Genomic DNA, 25,999 nt, shown 5'->3' on the forward strand with positions numbered 1-25,999 from the left:
TGACCCAAGACAAGATGGTTTTAATATGCTCAAAGTCAATCTACAGGATCTTTACCTTAGCCCAGGGGTCATCAACTACATTGGTCCAAGGTCCAGACTTTTTCTAAGCAGACACTGTGGGTGCTGGACTTACAAATAAAGAAAAAATAGTCTGAACTTATGCCCAGTTAGCCTATCATTGTTTGATGTATTCACTGTCTTACAAAATCCATGCTATTTTTTTTGCCTGTACCAGAACATATTTTTTCCTCCTCAGATTCTCAGAATTTATCAGGCTATTATCGGGCCACATACGGCCCAACAAAGCTTCGAGCCCAGCCCACAGGCCACCAGTTGGTCATCACTGCTTTAGCCAGTTGAGGCATAATTTACTGATCTGTGTCGTCTATAAACCAGAGTCAAAATGTCAGGCGTCATACAGATGTTGAAGGTGTCCCACTGCCTCCTTTTTAAACACTGGAAACTAGTCCAGCATACAGGATTCAAACTGTGAAGCAGCATGAAAAAATAACTAGCAGCAGTTTCAGTAGATAAATCCACACTGACAGCGTCAGCAAGTGGAGGTGCTTCAAAAAATGTTAGATTGTGTCAGTTTTACCGGCACGAGGCATGGAAGGAAATGTGAAAATTGTATTTTAACTTAACAATATTTTGTTCATGTGAGGAGTGAAGACAGGCTGTCGAAATCCTGCTTTTCTGCCACAGATTTTCCAGACTGACAGCCCACAGATGTATTGGCTGCAGATACTGTTGCCAGGAAACATGAAATCCTTTTTTACACATCTGGCTGCTTGATACCTGAAGCAAAAACATTAATGACAAATGAGATGCTAAGAAGCTTAACCTTTCTACACTGCTATAACAGGTGTTTGAATACCCCAAAAATGACATCAAATGATGACATTCTGTTACTGCATTGCCTATTTTTTTTGCTTAAAATGTTTTCTGAAACATATTTTATAACTGTGTAGCTGTAAAGTTACAAATTTGTGAACCCGCAGTAATTTTGCAAACCGTGGGAACAAACATTTTCAGCAGTGAAGGAGAGGGGAGAACTGTGATGAGAGGTCTCACTCTACTTCAAGTTCGGCCATTTTTGTTATTTGTTCTGTTTTGGTTTTTGCCTTTTCCACTTTCTTTCCTACTTCTGCTATGCTATTATTTCTTACAGAGAGTTAGATGAGAAAATTATTACAATATATTATTACAATGAGATTAAACAAATGAGATATAACATGTTAAGTACTATGTGAGCTTCATGTCACTTTAGAGGCATTCTGCATAACGATACCTAAAGTTGGCAAAAATTTTATGCTGATACTTAATTTATATTGGAGTAATTCTGCAGTGTGGTATGAGTACTTTTACTGAAGTAATGGATCTGACTACTTTTTCACCACTACTGGTAGCCTAATAATTTGAGATCCCTTGTTAATACTAATCTTAACCCAAAATGTCAAACTATTCCTTTAAACACTACAGAAAACTAGATAACTGCCAAGCACATCTTGCTCTACTAATTTCAATGTACTTTAAGTACAAACTGTGCAGGTGTAGGGTATACCAGTATGTTAGACAATAAAAATATCAGATAGACTTGTAGGAAATGAATTAAACACTTAATGCTGTTAACACACATGAGACTTCACATACCCCCTCCAACCATTTCAAGGAGACAGTCTGCCTCTCAAACTTGGTAACACATTGACAGTGACTCATGTTGTGGTAACAGCACCTTAGCAGCCAAAGGGGACTCAGCACGCTGTTTATGTTTCTCATCGCTCCCCCTCCTGCCTCCTCCCCCATCGCCATACACACACACACACACACACACACACACACACACACACACAGCAGGTTAGGTATCCTGCATTAGCTCTGAGCAGAGTATAATCGCATCTCCGTGTTAAAAAACCTGTTAATGAGAGACTAGATTTAGAGCGGCAGGAGAGCTGGTGATAATTATATTTCAGCAAACACAGACAGAATGTCAGCCATGAAGCCTAATCAGAAACAAGGTCATTATGATGTACAGATGAGAGAGAAAACTAGACAGTGAGATGGGAAAAACAATGGCATACATTATTGAAAACATAACCTTTAGGATATAAAGCTGTCCTAACTCTCCTAACAGCTTGAGGATTAAGAGGTTAGGGCAACATGAGTAGCAGTAGATATAGATGGAGGCTATTAGGAGCAGGAGAAGTGGCGGGCCTGTCTTTGGAAACAGAGCCATCTTCATTTGGCAGACATTCAGACCCTGTTACACTAGTTCTCTAGCTGTGTCCCTCTGGGCTGCAGATACCCTGCATGTCCTCTGATCCATGCTCTGGGCCTTCGGATTCACACTGAGAAGCAGCTCGGTCGTTATCCTGACCACACCAGAAAAATGCTGCCTTCAAGTATTTATTTTAAGGCCCTATTTCTGAGTGCTTCAGTTGCCTCATTGTAGAAGTAAGAACAAAATGAACCCTTTGACCGAAGTAATCATTTAACAGCTACTGTTTGAGGTTAGAAATCAAGCAGGACGTCGTGCAGTAGCAGGATGAAGTGGACAAAGTGTGCACCAGACCTCTAATCGAACACTTAATTGATGCATTTGCCAGATGTTGTGTAATCCACCTCATCCCATCAATCCAAACAGACTGAACCACTGCAGTATCCCCAGTATGGAGTGTGTGGTGAGTAAATTGGTTAAGTAGGCTAGTTTAAAATATGGGGCCACGGTGTAGCATCCCACTCTCTGCTAGGACTGCAGAATTAATCAGATTTTATTGTGAGGTACAATTTTGGCTCCCAATTATTTTAAAAACAGGATAACTAATGATGCTCCTGTGTTATAAATCCAGCCAACCAGTCTTTCCTTTACAGTGGTGTGCTTTTGCTCTACTTCATTGAGTGGAATATGTTAAATAAAGTTTTCTTAGAGTTGTCAGTAATTTATTGTGGTCTAATTTATTTTTATATATATCTTGAATACATTTTTAGAAGTATTCAGTAGGTTATGGCAGCGCACTACAACATATTCGATCGAGTTTTATCTGAATTTGTTTATATCATTTTAGATATTAAATATACATGTTCAGTAGCTTTCAGTAGGTTGTGCATGCACACTTTTTTACATAACGTTTTTTGTTTTTCAGGTGAATTATATTGAAACTTAAATAATGGTGATCTCAAAATTGTGATAGGGATTTCTGGCATAATCAAGCAGCCCTACTATCTATCACAAGAAAATTACATTCACTGGCCATTTTATTATGTACACCTGTTCAACTGCTATCTAATCAGCCAATCACATGGCAGCAACTCATCAGCATTTAGGCATGTAGACATGGTAAAGACGAGCTGCTGAAGCTCAAAGTGAGCATCAGAATGAGGAAGAAAGGTTTTAAGTGACTTTGAATGTGGCATGGTTGTTGGTGCCAGACAGGCTGTTCTGAGTATTTCACAAATTGCTGATCTACTGGGATTTTCACTCATAACCATCTCTAGGGTTTACAGAGAATGGTCCGAAAAAGAGAAAATATCCAGTGAGGGGAGAATGGCCAGACTGGTTTGAGATGATAGAAAGGAAACAGTAACTCAAATAACCACTAGTTAGAACCAAGGTATGCAGAAGACCAACTCTGAACACACGTCCAACCTTGCAGCAGATGGGCCACTTTATTAGGTTCACACTTCACCTAATAAAGTGGCCAGTCAGTGTATATTGTTATCTTTACCAGCTTGTTCAGTAATCACTTTATCATGTATAATTTATAATAGTTCTAACGGCACTGACTCATCCCACACATCTCTAAATCATATGATTTAGTGCCTGCATGGTTTGTGTTACTCACTCCGTCCTGAACCCCGGGCTCACAACTGTGTCTGCCATTGTACCAGATGGTCATGCTACTGCAGAGCAATACAAAGGCTAACTCTTAAAATAGAAAAAGGAGAGAACCTTATGTTTCCAAATAAAATTGTGTCACTTTACTAAAATCAACTGTTGATAAGCACTGTCTAAAATGTCGTCAGCATACTTGTATGTTTAATACAAGCAGAAGGAGTATCCATGTGAAAACGCTGCTCCACAGCAGAGGGTACTGCTGATACTACACATGCTAAGCTTCAAGATTTTGTGTCACTGACAAAAACTGCCAATGTACTTAGCAACGGTCTTCTTTGTTCACAGTAATTATCCTAATGCCTTTAAAACTTCAGCCCATTCAGGCAGCTGACTCACAGCTGCACCTCCTCCGCTGTATCACCCTGCTCCCATCCAAAAAAAGACACTCAATTGCATCCGCAGTCAAGTCCTTCTTTTTCTGGGATGATGCCAACGGCATGTGGCATACATGAGACTCACGCGTGCACACAGGAACACACAGCCGCACGCAGGCAGCCAGTGACAGCCTTCTGTAAGACACGCTGAGGCCATGTGGGGTGTTGGGCAATCTGTGCTGCTGCCGGAGCTCTAATCTTTTAAGAGTTCGAGGACTTCCGATCTGTATCGCAGTCATCTGTCAGACTCTTAAAATAAATGGCAAATGTGTGTTCCAGAGACACATGCTTTCTATTTTGCTTTCGCTGGAATTACTTCTTTCTGTCTGCCTGTATTTGTCCATAGAATCAGCAGTTTGTTGTCTGAAGACAAAGCATTTGGTCACAGCTGCACATTTTACAGTGTTATGGAATGAAACAAACTGAGCTGTGTGCAGAACTGCAAAAGAGCCTTGAGACATTCGCCACACAAACCTCATGTCCATTTATACCTCCACAGACTCTTCTAAAATACACAATTATGATGTCTTTTGGAAGCTGGAGGAGCTAAATGAGTCTTAAAGTTCTCTGATTTCCAATTTCCTTGGTTTTTCTCTCTGTCTGGGGCTTCGGGGTCACAGTATGAGGAGCTTACTGCCCTGTTGCTCTCTGGGTGTCACTTGATCAGCTGGCCAACAGACCAATACTCATTTTGCTGTCAGTGGAACAACCCATAAGAGAACATTTTTAGACCATGGACACATATCTGGAAACCTGCCTGGGTTTAGAGAAAATAAAAAATAATAGAACAAATTAATCCTGTAATTGTTATGGTGTTCGGAAATGTTATAGTAAAGTGCCATATATGTGATAGTGCTTCGATAACACTGAACAGATGGACCAACTACATTATTTAATGGACGTCTTAACCAGTGGTGCAGCTCACTTGGAGAGTGGCAAAAAAAGCATGATAAGAGATATCTTCCAGCCATCTTAATCGATCTATTACTGTCACATTTCAGCCCGAATGTAAGGATCAGCTTACAGACAGAAAATATAGAATACAACAAGAATTGAATCAGTAAGAGGGCAATTAATTATATCTTTCCAACATCTTAATATAATTAGAATATGTCAATGACTTTAATCAGAGTCAAAATGTCCAGGAGCCATACACAGTATAAATATGTAACTGTGTGGTTGACATATTATGTTCAAACAGCAGAAATGTTCCCATATTTGTGGCAGACTACATTAGCATGATGGGAAAATCTTTGAAGTGGAATAAAAGGCTAATTATGAATATGACTGATTATGTCAGAGGATTGGTTAGATTACATTAAATGACCTGTAAGGCAGTTTTATCAACATGAACACTGTATAACAAAAGACATTTCAGACATTTATGGTTTGCATGGCGGCTTTGATGAATAATGCAATTAATAGTGGCATAAGGGAGTTTTGGTGATGATAGTGTGGAGGACCCTGACTGTGTTCTACAGCAACAAGTTTCATTGACTGTGTCTGTGAATATTTCTGTTCAAAGAAACATGAACTGGACTTCAGTTGCCTGGAGCAGCTCATTGGGTAAATGTCAGCTGTGGACAAAATTGAGTCTAATGTCAGACGATATCCCTGAGGCAGTTCCTCCAATGTTATGTTAATTTACCTTTCACAATTTTCAGAAAGCCCTCTACTAACAAACCTCTACTCTGCTTAAACTGGACGAAGATGTGCATTTTTTTGGTTTAACTAAACTGAGCTCCTGTTTGTTTAAGCGTTAACACTTAAATGTGACCAAAAGATTCTAAGGTCTTCCAATTTACAGCATAAGTGGTACTGTTATTTGAAGAATCGTGGGGTAACGTATCACCAAAAAATCAGTTGGACTTCAAGTAATATAGCCAATCAGCATCCTGTGAGGACCCACTGGCAGCTACAGGCGTGATTTAGCTGCGTGTGACGACATGGAAAGGAGGCGGCTCGTTCAAAACAACAATGGCAGCTCCTGAAGTTTTAGCCTAGCTGCTGCAATAGCATCAATTATCTCAGAACGGGAGAGTATTTCTTCATTGAAACAATAACTTTTCTCCATGGAAAAGATGTTTTCCAATCCATCACATGCCAAGTACTTTTTTAAAGTTCCAGTCCTTTGCCAAACTGATTCCAATGGCACCAACAATGTCATGCAGTGCTGGGTACTATCAATTACTGCAGGAGTGTTGTTAACTGTAGCAAAACACTCATGTTCACATCCATTAGTTGCGAAATGATGCATTCAGTTAAACATTCAATGAGCACTCACTGTATACCATCTTTTCACAACATCATAGCTCATGATAAGTCTGCCTTGTATGGTTGAGGCATTATGGCTAATAATTGAAAATCGTCATTCAGAATATGAATGTGACTTTCATTAGCATTAGCCACCATGATCCACTGGTAGAAGCAAAACCTCTGAAAGTCAGAAAATAAGCAAGAGTGTGTCTTTTTGCCCATGAATTCAACATTCCACTTAAAAGAGGAAGTTGAAAGTTATATATTCTCACTTTTAGTACAAAGTGCAACACAACGTGTGAAAGACTTCTTTGTTTGTTTGTTTGTGACTAAGAAACCAAAATGTGGATAACAGTGCTTCCTCTACACTCATCACAACAAAGTGCTGACACAAACTCTGGCAAGTGGGCGAGCTTTCCACTTTGTTGTTCTGATTTAACGCGGTTCATTATTCACTTTTATATTTTAAGTCTGGGCACGAAAAGACAGGCAGATTGATTTCTCCCACTAGGTTTGAGTTTGCCAACTTTAACTTGATGTCACTTCTTCAGATTTTATAGTGAAGAAATGATGACGATATTACAGCAGGATGGCTCTTACCACGTGGTGTAACAGTGTAGGTAAAATATAGTTATTATCTGACTGGGACAGCCTCCAAACTCAGTATGTGTACACTGTGTAACTAGGTCTCCACCACCACCGCCAATTATTTTTGGCCCTTCACCACTACTCTTTTGTACTAGTAGAGAGTAATCATCCAAATCCATCCATTGTTTCTCACAGTTTATGATGTATATTTATGTTATCCACAATATCACACCGGTTGTCTTCATCAATCAGACCCCCAAGAAAGGCTAAATGCTGCTAGCTTAAACTATGCTAATGGCGTTCTTTTACGGTTGGGGGCTACTTATTAGCTTGGTTACTGTCTGATTAGCAACTTGAGATACAAGAATGGAGTTGGAGTTAAAAGACAACATCTACAACTGGATTGGTTCTAGGAATATAATCCAGACAATTTTATTATGGCTAATACAAAGCAAATTTTGTCATCAGATGATAGCCAATGGGTTCAGAGATTGTATTTCAGTCACTGCGTTCTGCCTCTTTTGCTGTTTACATCGACGGTTTACCTGCATGCAACCGAATACTACTTGGAGTACAAACAGAAACAAGAATGTTTCTAATATCTAAATCTTATCCCGCTGCCCACAGCTTCTGCACTCATATACAGATATCAGAAATTGTAATTTTCTGCCGCTAGAGGCCTCTCATTCTAAAAAATAAGAAAAGATGGCATTCAAATGAGTTTCAGTTGGTTTAGGAGTCCGTCAGCCTTCACAAAGTTTTTTTTACCAGGAGCAAAATAATCTGCAGAGATCTCCTCCTTTCCAAAACAAACAGATCCGCTGACTGAAACTGGTAATAACACTGAATAAAGCAGTGTCACGTCAAAAGTCAGTGTTTCTGCACAAGCTGCATCTTACGTTTGCTCAGTTTGTTTTTCTGATCCAGTGACTGAGATCCTCCTGAGTTTAAGTTAAACATTTAGGTAAAACAACCAAGATCTAAAAAGTTTATCGTAAAAATGTGGCTTTACACTGAATTAAAAGTTCATTTTTGGCAGTTTCCTTTGGACAACCCCAACCCTGGCACATGTGCAAACCGGATATAACGCCATTGATAGGCAACTCAATGCACGTTAACAGACCATTACCTTGATTAAAATTACAGATATTTCTGTCATTATATTTCTATGGGTTACAAATAAACAAAATATATCACATAGGTCTTGTCGTTTTTAGACATTTTAATGAGATAAAGTTGCATTTTGTACCTTTAAGTCATTTTTTAAAGCTTTATAGGCTTTCACCCGATTTCTTTCCAACTTCTGAAGTTGAACTGACTCTCCCTCTACCCTTACCCTCCTGAAACAATATGCAGATAAATCAGCAAATTGCAACAAAAAAAAAAAGTCAGTGATGATATGCTGCAGTGCCACACACCTTTTTGCAGCATCATAAGGTACATGAGCCCAATCAAAGGCCGGTGTGTTCAGTAATAACAGTGCTTCTTTTCAATTATGCATTTATCAGCATTGGAGCAACATGGGGGAGACTGTCACCAATCAGTAGGGCTGAAGTGACTGGTCTAAGGTTTTGTGGTTTCCTCCTGGTTCTCACAATGAGGGAATAAGCCCTGCTGTGATTAGGTAATGGGTTTGGTTTGTTCAATTACAGTGTAAAATATGCCTCAAGCATTGTGTGTTAGTGTGTGTGTACTGTATGCATGTACATGTGAGCACATACTGTGGCGGATGAACCCCTGCCAAGCACATTAACACACACTGTAGGAACTGATGGGGGGAGGCAACCATCATGGCTTTAGTGTGTGGCCTAGTTGTACATGAGGAGAATGGATGGAGAGTCGAAAGGACACATAGATAGATAGATAGATAGATAGATAGATAGATAGATAGATAGATAGATAGATAGATAACTTACATTCCAGGTGCTTTTTCTTTGGAGCTGTCTGTTCATGTGTGGTGGATTTACACACAGCTCGGCAGACCTCGGATCCCGTCAGGGTGTACTGCGCCGCGGCGATGCGGTCCGTCAGCGTCTGACCCGACATCTTCTCTCCGTGGAGTCCAACCTCGACTATCACGCGTCCACTATGGTCCTACCCCCCCACACACACACACCGAAATGAACGACCGGCCTCAGTAATCCCAGCTGCCCCCGAAAGCACCACAGAAAGAGCACTAGAAAACAAATACCAGGGCACTTTCTATAAAATTAATTTGAGTTGCATAACAAAACAGGAATTGGCTGATTCCCAATCAGTTGTGTTGGATCTGCATGCGCTTCTGGAACAATCATGAACTGACTTTCTTCCCTGGACCAATATCCTTCAAAAAATAGAGTCTATAGGCTAATTGTGCGAAAATATCCAACTGCAAAGTCCTACTCCGGCTTCTAATTGAGTGTTTTCCTTGAATTTTCGATCAGTTTCTTACTGTTCCGTGCTATTTGTCGGCCAGCCTCCCTGACAAAACGCTCCTCTCCGGATGATGCGTGTCGCTGCCTCCCCCCCCTCCCTGTCTTCCTTCCTCCAGCCTCCTGGATAATCCTCTCCACCACCAGTCCGACAGTCCTTGTGTATCAGCAGGGTGTGCAGGGGAACATCAGATCCTGGAAGGCATCATCATCCCCCACCCCCCAGTGCAGCGGTTTGTCCTCCTCCCGTGCTGGGTGCTTCCTCTCTGCAGCGGCCCACCGGCTTCTACCCGGGTCGTTGGATGGCGGTTCTCCTGGTGGATTTACATCCTCTTGTTTATTTTATTATTAATTTATTTAGATGTCTCACCCCGCCCCGCCTCCTCCTATGAGTCAGGTGACGCAGTATTACCAACCCTGCTGCTGCCTCTTTTATCGCGAGAGTGGGGAGGAGACGATAGATGGAGGTTGTGGATGGATGAGGACATAAAGGGTTAATGAAAATACTCTACAGCCAAGCTTGATTCCTGCCATGCTGCCTCCACACTATGAAGGTCATATGAAGCGTGCTGCCCCAGTTAACACTGAAACTGCAGCCAGTCTGCCTCTGTCCATGGTGCTGATGTGGTCTCCTTTGGAGTAGTCTGTTACTTACTGCTTTGACAGTAGTGGAAGTACTCACATCATAAAAATACCAGATGTGGAAGAAGTACTCAGAAGCTGTTAAAGGTGGGGCTAGCTTGTGAATTTCCCCAAGGGATCAATAAAGTTTTTATCTTTATCCATAATACATCATAATTCAATCGATGGTTTGTATTATTAATCTGAATCTGCACAAGTGAATCTGAGTAACAAGTACTATTTCTAGAAAATAGAAATACTCATGTGACTTCACCAATTATACTTAAAATTATAACTTATATATATATATATATATATATATATTTATATATAAATGTATATAAAATTGTTACTTAAGCAAAAGTATAAAAGTATTATCACCAATGTGTACCTTAGTATCAAATGTAGAATAAGAAACATTTATATATATTAGTTTTTCAGATGCACTTAGCTGAAACTATTTCAGTGTAATGCAACAATCCTACAATAAATTTTACGTTTATGAAAGATAAAGCCCCCTTAAACAATCCAAGACTGTAAACACATTTCACTTTGTAAAATAAAGGCTCTTTCATTTTGTATACACCCTTTAGGTTGCCTTGGGTTGTTTTTTATATTTTAGAGTCTTTTTATTTTTGAGACCTTATTCAACAAGTTAATGTATTTTACATAAAGATTGTTTGGTTTGGTCCAGTGGGTCCAACCCAATGTCAGAGCAGCTCAAAGTATCCCAGAATCAATCTGAGGGGTTGCGAGATGATTAACAGACTTGGGAAGGGCAAACTGTTTGGTAACCACTGGTTTAATCCCTAACAATCCAGTTTTATCTTAAGAGCGCATTCTTTTCATGTAAAACTTTGATCTGAAAAATACTGAACTTTGTAACACCAAGCTGTAAACTGAGTAAACAGTAGAATCTTTTTTGTGAAATGGATATACTTGAGTAAACAAGCGGTTTAAAACTGTACTTACAGTAGATGAATAGCTAAGTGAATCAGTAAATGTACTTATAACTTACCACCACTACCACTGAGGAATGTCTTCATACCACCATCTGCAAAAAGTTCTACATACATATACATTATACATACACAATGGAAGTTCCACCAGTATGAATCCTCATGAGGTCCCAGTTGAGGAGAGACTGATAATCAGACTGAAATGCGATTTTGCCTCACTTCTTGGCACAATTTGGAACACATAATTAGAGGTTATATTGTGCAGGGAAAGTGTAAATACATTTTAAATGTCATGACGACAGTGACAGAGCACGTTACCCTCCCATTAGAAATCTTTATTAAGTCACATCGATATGGAATGGCACAGCATCTTCACATGAAATGTTAAAAGTCAGTCATCAAAGCTGCTCCATATATACAAATAATTAAAATTAAATACAATAGCCTTTGAAAAGTAAAATAATCATTATAAATACAAAAAATGTACAAACTATTTACCCCATTTGTATTCCCTTGTTTTAATGTACAAGTTGAGGTTTTCACTAGTGTTGATCAGTTGTGTGTTAGTCCCTCTCCCTCCCCTCGCTGTGTTCTCACGTCTTGATTAAACCCTCGAGAAAGTCTTTTTCCACCATCTCCTCGATGTTCTGTCGAGCTCGACTCCAGAACACTTTCTGGCTCTCTAGTTTGTGGCCCTCCTTGCTGCTGGGGAAGGAGGCGTCTGCGGGGTTGTGGGTGAAGGCGGGACCTGTGCGGCTGCTGGCCTTGCTGCTGAACACCTGGCTGAGCAGGTTGAAGAAAGGTAGCAGCTGCTCCATGCTGCGGATCACATAGAGGGTCAGCATCAGGTGACCTGGCTCCCAGGACAGAGTTCTGGTAGAGCAGTCCTCCTCTGGGTTTTTCTATGGGAGGGGGAAGTGAAGGACATGTTAGTCGAGTAGAAACATACATGTGTATGGAAGCCCAGTTCTGCTAATACGATGAAAACAAAAGATCCTGTAAGAAATCATAATTAGAAAAATAGAAAATAATTGTCAAATCAATTACTTACTATCCCAAAATAACAATATATTATTTCAAAACAATAGAAATGCTGAAATAGTAACTTTATATCACAAAATAATAATTTCTTTGTAATCTACAGTCATCGAAAAAAATATTAGACCACCCTTGTTTTCTTCAAGTTTTTGTTCATTTTCATGCCAGGTACAACGAAAGGTACATTTGTTTGGACAAATATAATGATAACAACAAAAATAGCTCATAAGAGCCAATATCTATCCATCTTACATGGTTTTCTTGATAATGATTTTGGTTATTATCAAGAAAACCATGAAAAATGTCTAGATATCAGCTCTTAAAATAAACTCTTATGAACTATTTTTGTTGTTATCATTATATTTGTCCAAACAAATGTACCTTTAGTTGTACCAGGCATTAAAATGAACAAGAAATTGAAGAAAACAAGGGTCTAATATTTTTTTCCCATGACTCTATACATATGCCATCATGCAGGTGGGGGGACATGCAATACATGAATGAAATGAGCTACATCTTCCTTTTAATAAGCGTGCCTCTGCACATATTCTTTGTAAGTGGCAGTCATTTATCTCCATCATTTAATAACCTTGTGTAGACAGAGGGAGGGTGATATACCTTGGCTCGTTTCCTCAGTAGCTTGGCCAGTCGGACCACGTAGGGTTTAAACTCTCTCTGGTGAGTCCCCTGACGTCTCACTTCCAACCCTGAATCATCTGAAGCCTCTGGGATGAAAGCCCAGCGGTACCTGTAATGAGGCAGGACCGGTTAGGAAATACCACATTTTTCATCTATTTAACAAGTCACCAGAGCTTTAAAAGGAGTGATATCTGAATGTATTATTCCATTGTACAATCATATGCTATCCACATACTGAGATTTGGCAGTTATTTTGTTTGTTATCTTTGCACATGATCCCTGCTGTATTCCTCCATTCCACACACAAACTTTTGTCTAATTATCTCTGTAACTGCTTCCCTAACTCAACCCAATAACAAAACTCATTAATGCCCCCCTCTTGTCTGTACTGACATCTGGAACTGAGGCAGGCTCTCAGGAGGCAGGGCCAAAGCCAGGTCCAGGAGCTTGCAGGCAGACAGGTAGAGGTTGAGCCAGCGTTGGCTGTTGTAGGAAGTGGAGAAGCCGTTTCCACCAGAGTACGTGGTTTCCAACCCAGCCACGGACGGCCCTGATGTTCTAGACATGGGCAGGAGAGGATAAATCATCAAGGGGATGCAAATTTAATTTGTGTAGAATGTAAATTTTCTGCTACAATCAAGGTTGTATTATCAATGTACCTTGATATGTCTTCATCGGCCGTTAGCTCCTGCTCCATCAGAAGAAACACCTGAACCTGCAGGGAAACAGAGGTGGAATGTGTGTGAGTGTTTCGTGCAAGTAGGTCAATATGTGTAGAGAACTGAAAGAAAGGAATACATTAAGATTCAGAAGGTGAGTGGAAGAGAAAGACTGCAACCAGGGATGTTGCAGTTCTCACCAGTTCAGTGATCATGGTGGGCCACAGAGAGGTGAGGTGTTGAGGTGACATGCGCAGCAGCAGCACTCTGAAGAACAGGAACACCTGAGCATGGAGGATGGGCACCTGAGGCAGACGCAGGCTCTCCACCAGACGCTCTGAGCAGATGGAAATATGTTAAATGGGAAATATGCCAGGTTGAAATATACTTAACATTTTAACACGGTTAAGTAAAAGGATGGTTAGGATTTTTTAAGCTGGGTTGTATGAGGTACTTATCTATTATATTCATATTCTCTACAGCAGAGTTTGCAGCAGGCAGATATACCGACACGGAAGCAAAAAGCAGTGAAACATATTTTAGCAATCTTAAAATAGACCTGGCAAAAAAAAACCCATTCGTTTAAATGTAAGTTATATTTAGAATACTTTCAGTCCTTTACCTTGTCATTAGAAAGCACACCTTACTCGGGGGAAGTGAAGCTGTTGTCTATACTCTCTTCAAAGCCACTAGGCTCCATTGACAAATGTGTTTTAAAGGGTTAATTTGGATTCACCAAAGTCACACAATAACACTTACAACCTAACTGACTAAAGTGTGCAGCAAGGTAAAATTAACGTGTTTGTCGATGGAGTCTGGTTGCTTTGAAGAGAGCATAGATAATAGCTTCAGGGCTGTCAAACGGCAAGTTAAAGCAGTGAAAATATTCTAAATATAGCATACATTTAAACTGACATCAGTTAAGAGGAAAACATGTTTTTTGCTTAAAATGTGTTTTGCTGCTGCCTCCCCTTACACAACAGTACATTGTTAGGCTACTTTAGGTACACTATGGATAAGTGCCTCATACAACTCCACTTCAAAAAAATTCAAACTACCCTTCCAGATTTTAATGCTGTTTACTGTGGAAAATTTAAACCTGCCCAGGGACTAAAGATGAGAACAAGAGAGTAGCTAAATCTGGAACAAAGCATCTTTCCTCTTGAGATTAAGACTTTTTGTTCATGCTGCCTGATATAAATACATTTAATAAACTGAACTAAACATCTCAAAGTGGGATAGTTACCCACTGCTGCATAAAGTATCTGTACACAGACTAGTATATGCACAGTATACAGTACAGGCCAAAAGTTTGGACACACCTTCTCATTCAATGCGCTTCCTTAATTTTCATGACTATTTACATTGTAGATTCATCAAAACTATTAATGAACACATGTGGAATTATGTACTTAACAAAAAAGTGTGAAATAACCGAAAACATGTCTTATATTCTAGTAAGCAAAGGGTGGTTACTTTGAGGAATCTAAAATACAAGACATGTTTTCAGTTATTTCACACTTTTTTGTTAAGTACATAATTCCATATGTGTTCATTCATAGTTTTGATGAATAGTCATGAAAATAAAGAAAACGCATTGAATGAGAAGGTGTGTGTCCAAACTTTTGGCCTGTACTGTATGTGTGTATTGTTTACCTTGTATGTCTGGCAGGTATTTCTGGTACTGGTCCACTTCGCTGCTGTAGATGGTGAAAGCCAGGCGTTTGAGCAGCATGGCTCTCTGCTCCAGCTCAGCATCTCTGTTGGTGAACAGACTCAGAGAGCTGCTCTGGGCTACAGCCACCCGAGCTAAAGGGAAACACACACAGTCTTTATTAATCTATCTGTGAGTCTTTAACCTTTTAATAGGCTTTAACTTGACTATACGATAGTGAGTCTCATATGCTGTACAGCCTGTAAAGCCCATGAGGCAATTTTGGGATTTGTAATGTTGGGCTATATGAATAAAAATCACTGGCCTTGTTTAACTATGTACATAAGCATATTGTTGTAGCTGAATGAGCTATAAAGTTAATAAGGATTGGACACAGGATGCTGGTTTAATTCTGCCTGAAATGCAACATCAAAAGGGCAAAACCCTCAGTGCTCTCCAAATGTAAGAAAGATGATCTGCTAAATGGTGTGTAGCCATACCCAGTGGTAATATCTACACTTATTTATAAATTAAACTCTACTAAAAAGATCATGAAGCTTACTCATGAGGTCTCGGAATGTGGTCTTGTCATGAGTCATCAAGTGGTCAATGATGGCTCTCCAGCTGAAAAATTAGTAAAAAGATGATGTTAGACTAATCTAACAGAAACACGGAGACAAATTAATAAAAAACAACTCCCCTACATCAATGTAAACCATTCCAAAGGTATGTTGATAGAATAGTTGAAATGTATGTACACTTTAAAATGCATCTTTGGTGTTCCTGCGTTCTTATTTTTACCTTTCCAACAAGACATAGAATGTCTTTTACTAAGATACTGTACATGTATACTGCGTGTCACTTAAAACTTACAGGAAACCGTAGCCATTCTGGTTCCCATATTCACATACACATTTTGAACAAAGCAGTCAACATCTGACCAACTTTGCGGTTGTATTTTTAGGTGAAAATGTATTTTTATGTACCAAATCAATGGTGATATGACATCAAACCAATAGTCACCTGAGGGAAATTTAGTTGATAAATAAAGGTAAATATTGGACTTTCTTATTTACAAAACACTATTGATACTAAAACTGAATAAATCTAATGGACATAACATTTTTCAAGCTGTGAAAATATGGCACAAGATGCAACTAAAGGAACTATGTAGCTATGCATTTACCCAGCATCACTGGAGTTACAACCAGATGACCTATCGCAGGTAAAATCACTAACTTTTCAGATGATATTTCTACTTCCAATTTTGAAATTAGTGTGGGTGTAAGGAATCTTGTACATCTTGAGTTGATGTATTGTTTTTTCTTTCTCATTTTAAGAGCAGCTGTAAAAGTGGTCGCCCCAACACTGTCATGTTTCCTCTTCTACTTACTGGCTGACGCAGGAGGAGTCCATCTGGAAGAAGGTGTGGTCCATGAAAAGGTCGAAGGCCTCCTTCTTCCAGGCACGCCGGGTGTACTGGTACCCACTGAGGCTGCTCAGCAGTTGGATGCAGGCCCGGTAGCTGGGGGCGTTGTGAGCACTGCCCAGAGAAACAGGAAATCATACGCATTCATACAAAATTGGCTTTATTTAGCAACCTATTTTATAATGTAAAAAGCTTTATTGTGCACATTTTTTAGGTTAAATCCGTTGCCTGGTTAATATATGACTTAAGATGTTAACTTCTAAACTTTTTGACGGACATTTAGAGGAAATCTCAGTGACAACAAAGTAAGAAAATGATCCCCACCTGTGGTTGCGGAGGTAGGGCACTACATAGTGCATGATATTAACCAGCAGTGGGATCACCCGCTCTTTCTCATCACTGTAGAACACCATGTCCAACAGATGAGCCAGCACCTGAGAAACACATTCAGCATTCCCTCATGTCAGTTTTACATCTGCTTTCAGTTTGCTTAGCACCACTATGTTTCCAAACTAAAACTTGAAAATAGGCATTCATCTCTAAACACTGAGCTACTTTGTTTCCTTGACTGCAAAATTACATATACTGGTATGCAGTATATTATTGCACCAACCAACAGTAGGACAAAATGCACTTTTGCATTAAGTTGATATATTGCTTTTAACAAACCCATTAATCTACAAGCAGTGAAGCACAGGCAGAATCTACATAATAAGCTCCACACGATGGAAGAAGTAGGCCAGTGATTTCAATTGTCCAGCTCAGCTCATTCACAGCACCACACCAAGTCCAGCAGATTGATTCATTGGTCCACTAATAAACACTGAAGCGGAGGTGGGGATGCTGTCGTATATCAGCTCTAAGGAGCTCAGCTGGAGTGTGTTAGTGTACTGTAGGGTCTGTGCCTGAGAGCAACAGCCCCAAACACTGCTGGTAAATGTGAGTGAGAGCAGCTTGAGGCATAACCAAGATGAACAATTGAAAGAACTGGCAGCGCCACTGACTGATGGCTTCAGTAACAACCGTTGTGCAGGAAAGGTTTTGTTGAATCACAGAGACATGAGTGTTTTACCTCGGCCAACAGTGTAAGGGCGTGAACGCTGTACACTGATGGAGTGAAGCTGGAGGCCTCCATCACTGTGAGCATTAAATCTACAAAACACACATACCAAACAATTAGCTGCAGCTACTAGCGGAAATATTAATACTGCCATGCTGAGGCATGCAGACTATCTGCAAAACATACATTTTACATGTTTTTTGTAACCCATGCAAACAGAAGCTGCTAAGTGCTCCATTTTGACCCCTCACCCGTAGCTTCAACGCGTCTCATCCAGATTATTTTTTTTGCACTTGATTTAGCTGGATTACATTAATCCCTGACACTAAAATACATCTCTGGTATAAACACAGAAATCCCCGTGCCAAATAAATATTGTCCTGGACACATACAAGAAGGACAAGATTCAAGCTACCTACCTAAACTAACAACTACTTAAACAAGATTAAGTCTTGAGTTGACTAATCATATGTCAGGAGCCTCACTCAACAATGAAACAATCTCAACCTGTTGTTTGAAGCTTCCTTATGGAATCAGATAGCAAAATGTATTTCTGCAGATAGTTATTTGTCATATTAAAATATATTTTTCTCACATTTCACGTAGTGTCGATATTAAAGATTATAAAGCCATAGACAATGATAAAGACACAGTGTTCTTTAGCACTTTCTCCAGTCCAGTTAGTAGTTATAAGCAGCTTCACACCTTCTACATCTGCTTCCAGGTTGGTTCCATCCACAACTATCTGAGGAGAGGCTTTAACCTCCAGGTTTCTCCTCAGCCACGTGGTTTGCTCCAGAGAGGAGCCTGCAATTGTCCCGATGGCCTCCACCACCTTATGGGTCACATCCTAAATACACAGGTTATATTCAGTTAATTGTGTTAAATCAGATTTATTTTTTATTTTTTACTGTGGTTCACTCTCTTTTCCACACAGTATGGAATGAAGGTCAAACTTGTCATTAAGATATTGTACAAAAAATAGCTTTATAAATATATAAATAAATAAACAATAGCTGTGGTATTTTTTGTATTCAGGGAAGAAATATAATCTAATTATAAAACATAATGGAGTTGAATAGTAGTCAAGATGGCTACAGTAATTACCTGCAGCTCCCGTTGGTCCTTCTTGCTCTCCAGATTGGGATTCTTCAAAATGAACTCATTCAGAACTCTAGGGAGAGCAAAGGGACCGCAATGTTAAATAAGTTAAAGAATATAATGTGGAGGGTTTAGTCTCCACAGACACATTAATTCTGATCCACAATGTGACCATGTAGCTGTGAGCACCACACCAACATCCACGATACTAATACATAAGTGAACAAGTAATTCTCAGACGGTGTGAGGAAATAAAGACAACTGTACCACAACAAAAGAAGAGAAGGAAAAGAGACTAACCCCAGTATAAGAAACTGCCCAGGGGCAGGCAGTCCTAACGGTACTGAGTCCTTCAGCAGTGCCAGCAGAGATGGCCAACTATCAACTAAACTGGACACAGGGATCCTGGGACACAAACAGGGCAAATTATGAATGCAAAGTAAAAAGGTATTAGAGCACAAATGGTGGATTTACCAAAAGTAATGGCAATAATGGCAACCTGTAGATCAAATAGAAATGGATATATAGTGAATATATACACTGCTGTTGGAAAGCAGTGGACTCACCTCTGGACGTAGGCATAGAAGAACTGCAGCATGCAGACCTCCAAAGAGAGGTGCTTCTGTGGGAAATGGTGAGGAAATAATATTCATATAAAGAATGACCATGGACCAAGTGAAACTAAAAGTGTAGTGTAAAGATTGCACGCAAAAATAAATCAGATTGATTTATTGTACAAAAGCATGACAGAACTTAACATATTTTTCAATGACATCTAATTTCATTAAAATGATTGTTGTCAGAACAGTTAAATTTGTGATGTTATTATACACAGAAACTCTAACAGCTTAGCACTGTCTAGCAGCTTAGAAGACAGGGATGAAACCATTTAAGCACATAGACTTTAACAACAAAAGACTTCAACACCAACCTTGTCCTTTGCAATGGCAGGCGGCTGCTTCAGGACCTCTTTGACCGTCTGCATGACCGTCTCAGTGCGCATGGCGCTCACTGAACGAACCAGCTCAACCAGCAGCAGCTGCTCCTCACTGGCTACAGGAATCACCTGAAAGACATGGTATAAATATAATAATTTAAAGCAGCCTGAAGGGTAGGCATGCTTTTTTCATACACTTTTTTCTAGAACATTCACCTTATTTCTGACTGGAGTCTTGATCTGTTTCCTCTCATTCCAAACATAAGCAATTGCTGCCATGAAGTGAGCACCGTGGTTCATGGAGATTGGACCCAGCAACTCCAGGATTTGTTGCCGGAGGTTCTGTAGAACAGACATAAGCATTTCAATTTCAATTTCAAGTACAATCCATACTGTTACTACTAAGTTCTGTGAGTATTTTCCAGTGTATCTTGCTGTATATTATATGAGGAAAAACACAACTGAACACAAGAAATAAACCATGCACACACAAACATAAACATTGTACTTTCAGATAATGTTTGTCGCATGCTTCATTTATACTGTAACTGACACAACATAAACTGTCAAACAACATTATCTGCCCTAAAGCTGCTGTACCCTGCCCAATGTGAAATGTTTAAGTAAGAAAGTTTTCAGGCCTTTTATTATTCCTCATACAGGGACACAGGCCCTGTAATGGTCACAAATTACATTCTATACTGGATAGAAATCACTGCATTAACTCTGTGAAAATTAAATTACCAACCCACCTCCGGAAAAAACAATATTATCCGGAGAAGGCTAATAACTACTTGCAGAAAAATACAGAGCTGTGATTGCTGGGGAAAAAAAACTCCTTCAGTACCAGTAATGAGATTATTTTCTGACTGTTGAGACCAGTTGTCCAAGTATCACATAAGGAATATTAATACTTGCTTTGTAGAACACTTTAGGCCAGGCAAAATCATATCTCTGGAACCGATTATCACTTTAGTTCCAGAGATATGTTTCCTGTTTTATATCTGATCTCTGTTGAGTGCTGCAGGAGACATTTCAGGTTATCTGAAAAAATATGCAAGCTATCTTTGCACTTATTCTACTTGGTTGAAAGTTAAATAATGAAATATATTAGTGCGATATTGCATTCACCATATCTGCCATTTCATCTCTTTGAAGTGTCAGACTTTGCCTTTATTCTGCAGTTAAGACGTGCATTCAATTATGACATGGTGAAGATTAGTTATCACCTTGTAAGACTGGGGAAGACTTGTATTGCTGTGTTTTTGATTGAAAAACTTTTGAGTATAGTACATGTTGCCTGGTGTACCTTAGTAGAGCCCAGGTTGATGTTGGACGTGGAGGCAGCGGAGGCAGCAGCTGGCCTGTCGGAGTTGTCAGCCTGGTGGAGGACGCTCCATAGCAGGGTGACAGAAGACATGATGGTGTGGAGGATGGAGAGGATTCCTGAACGAGCCTCAGCCAGGTGCTTCTGGTCAACACTCACTTGTAACTGAGAGGCAGGATGATAGGAAACAAGGTAGTCAGTACATAGATACAAATAGAAAATATCAAGCATGTCTTCATATAGATCATACTGATGAATGTATAAAAAGAAAAGGAGGCATGATTTCAGAATTGATTTATATGCACAGGCCTTCGATGTTGTATTCATTCATTGAGAAGTGACAGCACAACTTGCAACAACACAATGGTGCTTGGCGCCCTCACCTGGTGGTACTGGGAAGTGGGATCCAGCAGGCAGTAATGGATGATGGCTGTCACCCCCTCCAGCACGGTCAGAATGAGGTCAGGAGGGATGCAGAGAGCCATCCATTGGGGTCTAGAGGGAGAATACGAAGTTTAATCAATGCATATTTTTAAATCAAAGTATTTCTATTTTAAAAAAATCTGAGTTTCAGACATCTTCATCTTAATTGGTGCATCAGAAACAGAGGATGGATCAGAGAGCTATTGCATCTTATGGTCTAGAGTGCCATCTGGTGACCAAACCCTTTCTAAGCTATTTTATTCAATTATATGGGCAGCACTATGATGATGATATAGGATATTAGGGATACACGACATATATATTTGGGGCCCATACATTATCGGACGATAATGGGACATTTATATTAATATGTATTATTCTGATGATTAAATTATAGCTGATAAAATATCAGCCAATAAAACTAAGTCAAATTGCTTTTCATTGCTGCTGGTGTGGATGTTTTCACAGGTTCAGAGGAAGACAACATAATTGCAACTTGCAGTACAAGTTTTTAAGATGATTCGAAGAGGAAGGAAAAGTTTTAAGTTTTGAGTCTTTTAAAGTTTGTTCTTGACTGAATAATGTTTTTGACTGAATAACGTTCATGACGTTTTACAAGTAGCTTTAATACAGTAACAATTCCAAAAATGTTGGGATGCCAGGTAAAACAAAAACAAAACCAGAATGCATCAAAATCAGAATTTGGAGGGTATGATTACAATATATAAATATTAAACTGTTTTCATGTTACACAGGATTGGTTATATATAGCATTCTGTTTTATTTATGTTCAAGACAATGTCTAAACTGTTTTGGAATCAGGGTTGTAGAAAATGAACATGTGACGAGTCAGAACAGTTTTTGTTGTTTTAACAACAGTGATGTCAGTGAGATGTGGTTAGGTCATGCTACAGGTTAAGGCGTTAACGTTAAGGCATCCATCTTTGTCTTTTTTAACCTCTTAATGGCATTGGCCTTGAGAAGCAGGTAATTATTGGTCATTTCGTCCATAAAAACATCAATATTGTGCATCCCTGTATGATATATACCTGTTTTCAGTTATTCCAGTCTCGTAGCGGTACTGCTGCAGAAGATTGTCCAGGTTCCTGCAAAGCTGCAGAGTGACTGAGGCCACCACCCTCCTCAGCACCCTCCCCATGTACGGCAGGGTGGCTGTGATGAGTCCTATCCACTGGGGATGCATCTTACACGCATGATGCTGATGCAGCGCTCTGATCACTGCACACAGGAACATACCCTGCGCTGTGATAGGCTGTCCATGAAGGTACTGCAGTGATGTCATTGGCTGCTGAGGGTTGACATGCTCCACTTCCCCACCCAGGATCTCAAACCCGGCCCCGGAGCCACCTCCCGTTCCTCCACCTCCTGCCCCTCCTCCAACAGGTCCTCCTTCTCCCCCTTCATCGGCTGGCACCAGCACTCTATGCTCAAGTACAACGAGACTCTGCAGAAGTCTGAGCAGCTGAGACTGGACAGCGCTGCAGCTGTCTATCTGGTCCTCTGACAGATTGATAACACTGTCCTCTGACAGGCCTTCCTCCACTGTGGCCACATTCACCCCTGCCACCCGCTGCTCGTGCCACTTCTGTGCGCTGAATATGGAGGAGAGCAGGCAGTGAAGAACCACTTTCTGAACTTTGCACTTAGAGAGGACATCGCTAATGAAACAAGCGAAGCCCTTAGCCGAGCTACCGGTGGCTTTGGCTAGCTCGCTGAAAAGGAGAGTTAGGACCTCCACACTGGTCAGCTGCATGGCCCGGTTCCCTGCCAAGTCCTGAGAGCCTGCAGCCAGGTGGGCAGAGTAATAACTTCTTAGGAAGTAGAGACAGAGTGATATGATGATCTCCAGGTACATGGCGCTGCGGAAAGAGTGGGAGTGGGAGTCCTGGGGAATAGGGCAGTAGAAGTCTTTACCCATGACGGAGACCCTGTGGCGGGCTAGAAGGTTTTGGAGTAAGGAGAGCTGTGGAGTGTAAGTGTTGTTGATGCTGGTGGTGGAGATGGCACTTACAAACCCTGAGGGAGCGGCTCTTAGCATGGCTGCGATGGCTGACAGGGCGTGGAGGGCCCGGGAGGAGTCGTACAGCTGGAGGTAGAGCAGGACATGCTGGTAGAGAGGATGGATGTTAAAACGAGGTGGGGCAGAGGATGACCTGCGTCCTGTGACACTGACCCCTCCAACAGTCCCAGTAGAGCCCCCGCTGGGTGAACCAGTGTCACTCTCGATCTCTGACACCTCACCTTCCCCACAGCTGTACCAGTTCTCCAGATCCAGGCTGTCCCCGAAGAAAATACTGGGTGGCCGTAATTTTTCAGCTTGGTTTGCGATCTTTCTCTGCCTCTCCTCCTCTTTCCTCTTGGACTTCTTGATCTTGGGTTTGGCTCCTGGAGATTTGTCTGCCAGCCTCTCCATGATCTTCCCTTTAAGGCTGAGCTGGGTGCTGCTATGGCTACGTTTACGGGCCTGAGGGTCGTCCACCCGAAGGTTGTGATCCGGGGTGGCGGGGTCAGAGCTATCTGGCAACGTGACAATGGAAGGCGATGAACTGTGACGGGTGATGCCCTCTCTGTGATCCTCCTCTGCAGATAAATCAGCCCGTGTAACCGAGAGGAACTCCAGCGTGCCTCCAGCCAGCATCTCGGGCAGAGTCTGGTGGTTGGAGCCTGGAGGAGGGCCAGAGTCAATACGGAGGCCAGTGGAAGTATCTGAGGAAGTGCTGTCTGTGTCTGTCTGCGGCCAGTTTTCAGGTTGAGATGAGACTTCAAGAGATCCCTCATCTACTAAACTTAAAACCCTGTCTATCAGCTCTTTTATTACAGAGGACACAGCTTCCTCTATCGAGTCCTCAGACAAGTCGTCTGGCTGTTGGTCTGAACCATTGATTGTGCTGCTGACATTCTCTGGTTCCTCAAAGCTGCCATTTTCCACTGTAGATGAATGAGAACCACTGGACTCAGAGCTCTGAAGCTCCCCCTGTTGGTCAGCAGGCTGGTATTCACCAGCTAGATGCAAATTCTCACTGCTCAGGCTCAGTAAGGACAGGCTGTCACTCAAAGGGTTGACAGTCAGACAGAATGGCTCCATGTCACCCATCACCAGACCTCGGAGCTCCTCTTGTGCCACCCTGTCCCCTTGGATCTGATTGAAGTCTAATGGAAGAAAGAGGACAAAAGAAAATGCTTAAAATGCTTTAAGACATTTCTGTCACAAACGTCAATGTGGAAACAAATTGGATACAAAGTGATGCAGTAACTGCCAGTAAGTCTAACAGTATTGCTTACTGTCTGAGAACCCACAGTCCCTGTTGTAAATGGACTCCTGTTCAGGCGGCTCAGGGAAGACCTGGGCCCAGTGTCGCTGGGCCTGTACCCTCTGAATGGACACTCGGTGAGTCTTGGGGTGAAGCAGAAGGAGGAGGAGAGGCTCTAAAACCCGAGCAATGTCATGTCTCTGAAGGACCTGATTCAGCCAAGCCCGACCAACAGCGCTAGTACACGGATCCCAATAACTCAGACTGTCGAGCATGATGAAAAGAGATCTGAAGGACAAAGTGAAAAGGAAATCACAGGAAGGGCGCTGAAAATACAACTGCATTCATAAAAGAATATTAAGAAAATCCTTAAAATATATAAAGCATAATTTCTATGTGGCCAACATACCTGTCAAATGTGCGATTAAAAGGAGAGGATTTGGTGATGTTCAAATCTCGTGTCAAATGCCACAGCACAGAGAACTTCACGTGAGCCTCCAGCTGAATTCTCTGAAAGCAAAAGGTCCTTTAGCATTTCATGGACAGATTGTGTGCCTGCAGAGTGATGGAGTGTGTGCAGTTATTTTATGTGTGTGTGAAGAAGTGTCTACTGTACTAACCTTGTCTCTGTGCATGAGTTGCTGGCTGATGACATCCTCACAGATGCTGGAAGAAGGCACCAGGTTGTGGAGCTGGTAAAAGAGCTCTACGCTGCGTTGATGGTGCTGAGGTGTTCCTTCACTCAACTGGTCCCATAGAATCAGAGCCACACTCTAGGAAAAAGATTAAACAGGGTCAAGGTCATCAAAAAGAACTGAGCCCATCAACTGTTCCAGTGAAACCTAAAAAAGAGAACTCTACCTTGAAGAAGTTTGTCTTGTCAGCGATGTACTTTAGGATTCCCTGAGTGAGTGGTGGTCTGATGACGACAGCTACTCGGCCCTGGCTGGGGCTCATGGGCTGGCTGGACTCGGAACTGCTAGCAGATGCCACGCTCTCTGCGGTCACCATGGCAACTGACTGGGTGAGTCCCACGAGATCCATGAGCAGGGAGATGGCCACGCCCTGCAGGCTGAAGTCACTAGCCAAGCAGCAGGCATCCATGAGGGTCTGCAGCCACGCTGGTAGACGGACCTGCTCACTGTCTGTGTTGAAGGATAAGAAAGTGTTCAAATGTTATCATTTTAATAAATAATAATAATAATTAGAAGCTTTTGAACAGCTATAGATTACTCTTCCTAGCATTGTGTTCCCATGAATCATGGCTTTCATTTCTACTGTTGAAATACATTAAAAAAACTATGTATAGATCCAGAGCATATATATTAAACCAGAGGATAGATATTCCAAAAAAAG

At 41.0% G+C, this 25,999-nt stretch overlaps 2 protein-coding genes across 4 annotated transcripts in view; both read right to left on the minus strand.

Annotated features, from left to right (window-relative positions):
- Positions 1 to 9,651, minus strand: part of snap91a (synaptosome associated protein 91a) — a 61,523-nt gene extending 51,872 nt beyond the window's left edge. Inside the window, exon 1 of the mRNA XM_059338778.1 lies at positions 9,030 to 9,651. Within this exon, the coding sequence (XP_059194761.1) occupies positions 9,030 to 9,159 (130 nt within the window). The 5' untranslated portion in view covers positions 9,160 to 9,651. The remainder of the gene's footprint in view (positions 1 to 9,029) is intronic.
- A 1,767-nt stretch (positions 9,652 to 11,418) lies between these two features.
- Positions 11,419 to 25,999, minus strand: part of dop1a (DOP1 leucine zipper like protein A) — a 30,757-nt gene continuing 16,176 nt past the window's right edge. For all 3 annotated transcript variants that reach the window (XM_059339387.1, XM_059339388.1, XM_059339386.1), the window contains 23 exons: positions 25,505 to 25,788; positions 25,264 to 25,416; positions 25,053 to 25,153; positions 24,675 to 24,931; positions 22,421 to 24,542; positions 21,332 to 21,443; positions 20,931 to 21,113; positions 19,838 to 19,963; positions 19,616 to 19,750; positions 19,251 to 19,306; positions 18,985 to 19,089; positions 18,691 to 18,757; positions 18,289 to 18,433; positions 17,596 to 17,675; positions 16,848 to 16,957; positions 16,488 to 16,637; positions 15,657 to 15,718; positions 15,097 to 15,249; positions 13,641 to 13,777; positions 13,441 to 13,496; positions 13,175 to 13,339; positions 12,761 to 12,890; positions 11,419 to 12,006 (listed from right to left, as the gene is read on the minus strand). In XM_059339387.1, coding sequence (XP_059195370.1) covers positions 11,698 to 12,006; positions 12,761 to 12,890; positions 13,175 to 13,339; positions 13,441 to 13,496; positions 13,641 to 13,777; positions 15,097 to 15,249; positions 15,657 to 15,718; positions 16,488 to 16,637; positions 16,848 to 16,957; positions 17,596 to 17,675; positions 18,289 to 18,433; positions 18,691 to 18,757; positions 18,985 to 19,089; positions 19,251 to 19,306; positions 19,616 to 19,750; positions 19,838 to 19,963; positions 20,931 to 21,113; positions 21,332 to 21,443; positions 22,421 to 24,542; positions 24,675 to 24,931; positions 25,053 to 25,153; positions 25,264 to 25,416; positions 25,505 to 25,788 — 5,198 coding nt within the window. In that variant the 3' untranslated portion in view covers positions 11,419 to 11,697. The remainder of the gene's footprint in view (positions 12,007 to 12,760; positions 12,891 to 13,174; positions 13,340 to 13,440; positions 13,497 to 13,640; positions 13,778 to 15,096; positions 15,250 to 15,656; positions 15,719 to 16,487; positions 16,638 to 16,847; positions 16,958 to 17,595; positions 17,676 to 18,288; positions 18,434 to 18,690; positions 18,758 to 18,984; positions 19,090 to 19,250; positions 19,307 to 19,615; positions 19,751 to 19,837; positions 19,964 to 20,930; positions 21,114 to 21,331; positions 21,444 to 22,420; positions 24,543 to 24,674; positions 24,932 to 25,052; positions 25,154 to 25,263; positions 25,417 to 25,504; positions 25,789 to 25,999) is intronic.

Source organism: Centropristis striata, chromosome 8, assembly GCF_030273125.1.
Source record: "Centropristis striata isolate RG_2023a ecotype Rhode Island chromosome 8, C.striata_1.0, whole genome shotgun sequence".
Classification (NCBI taxonomy): domain Eukaryota; kingdom Metazoa; phylum Chordata; class Actinopteri; order Perciformes; family Serranidae; genus Centropristis; species Centropristis striata.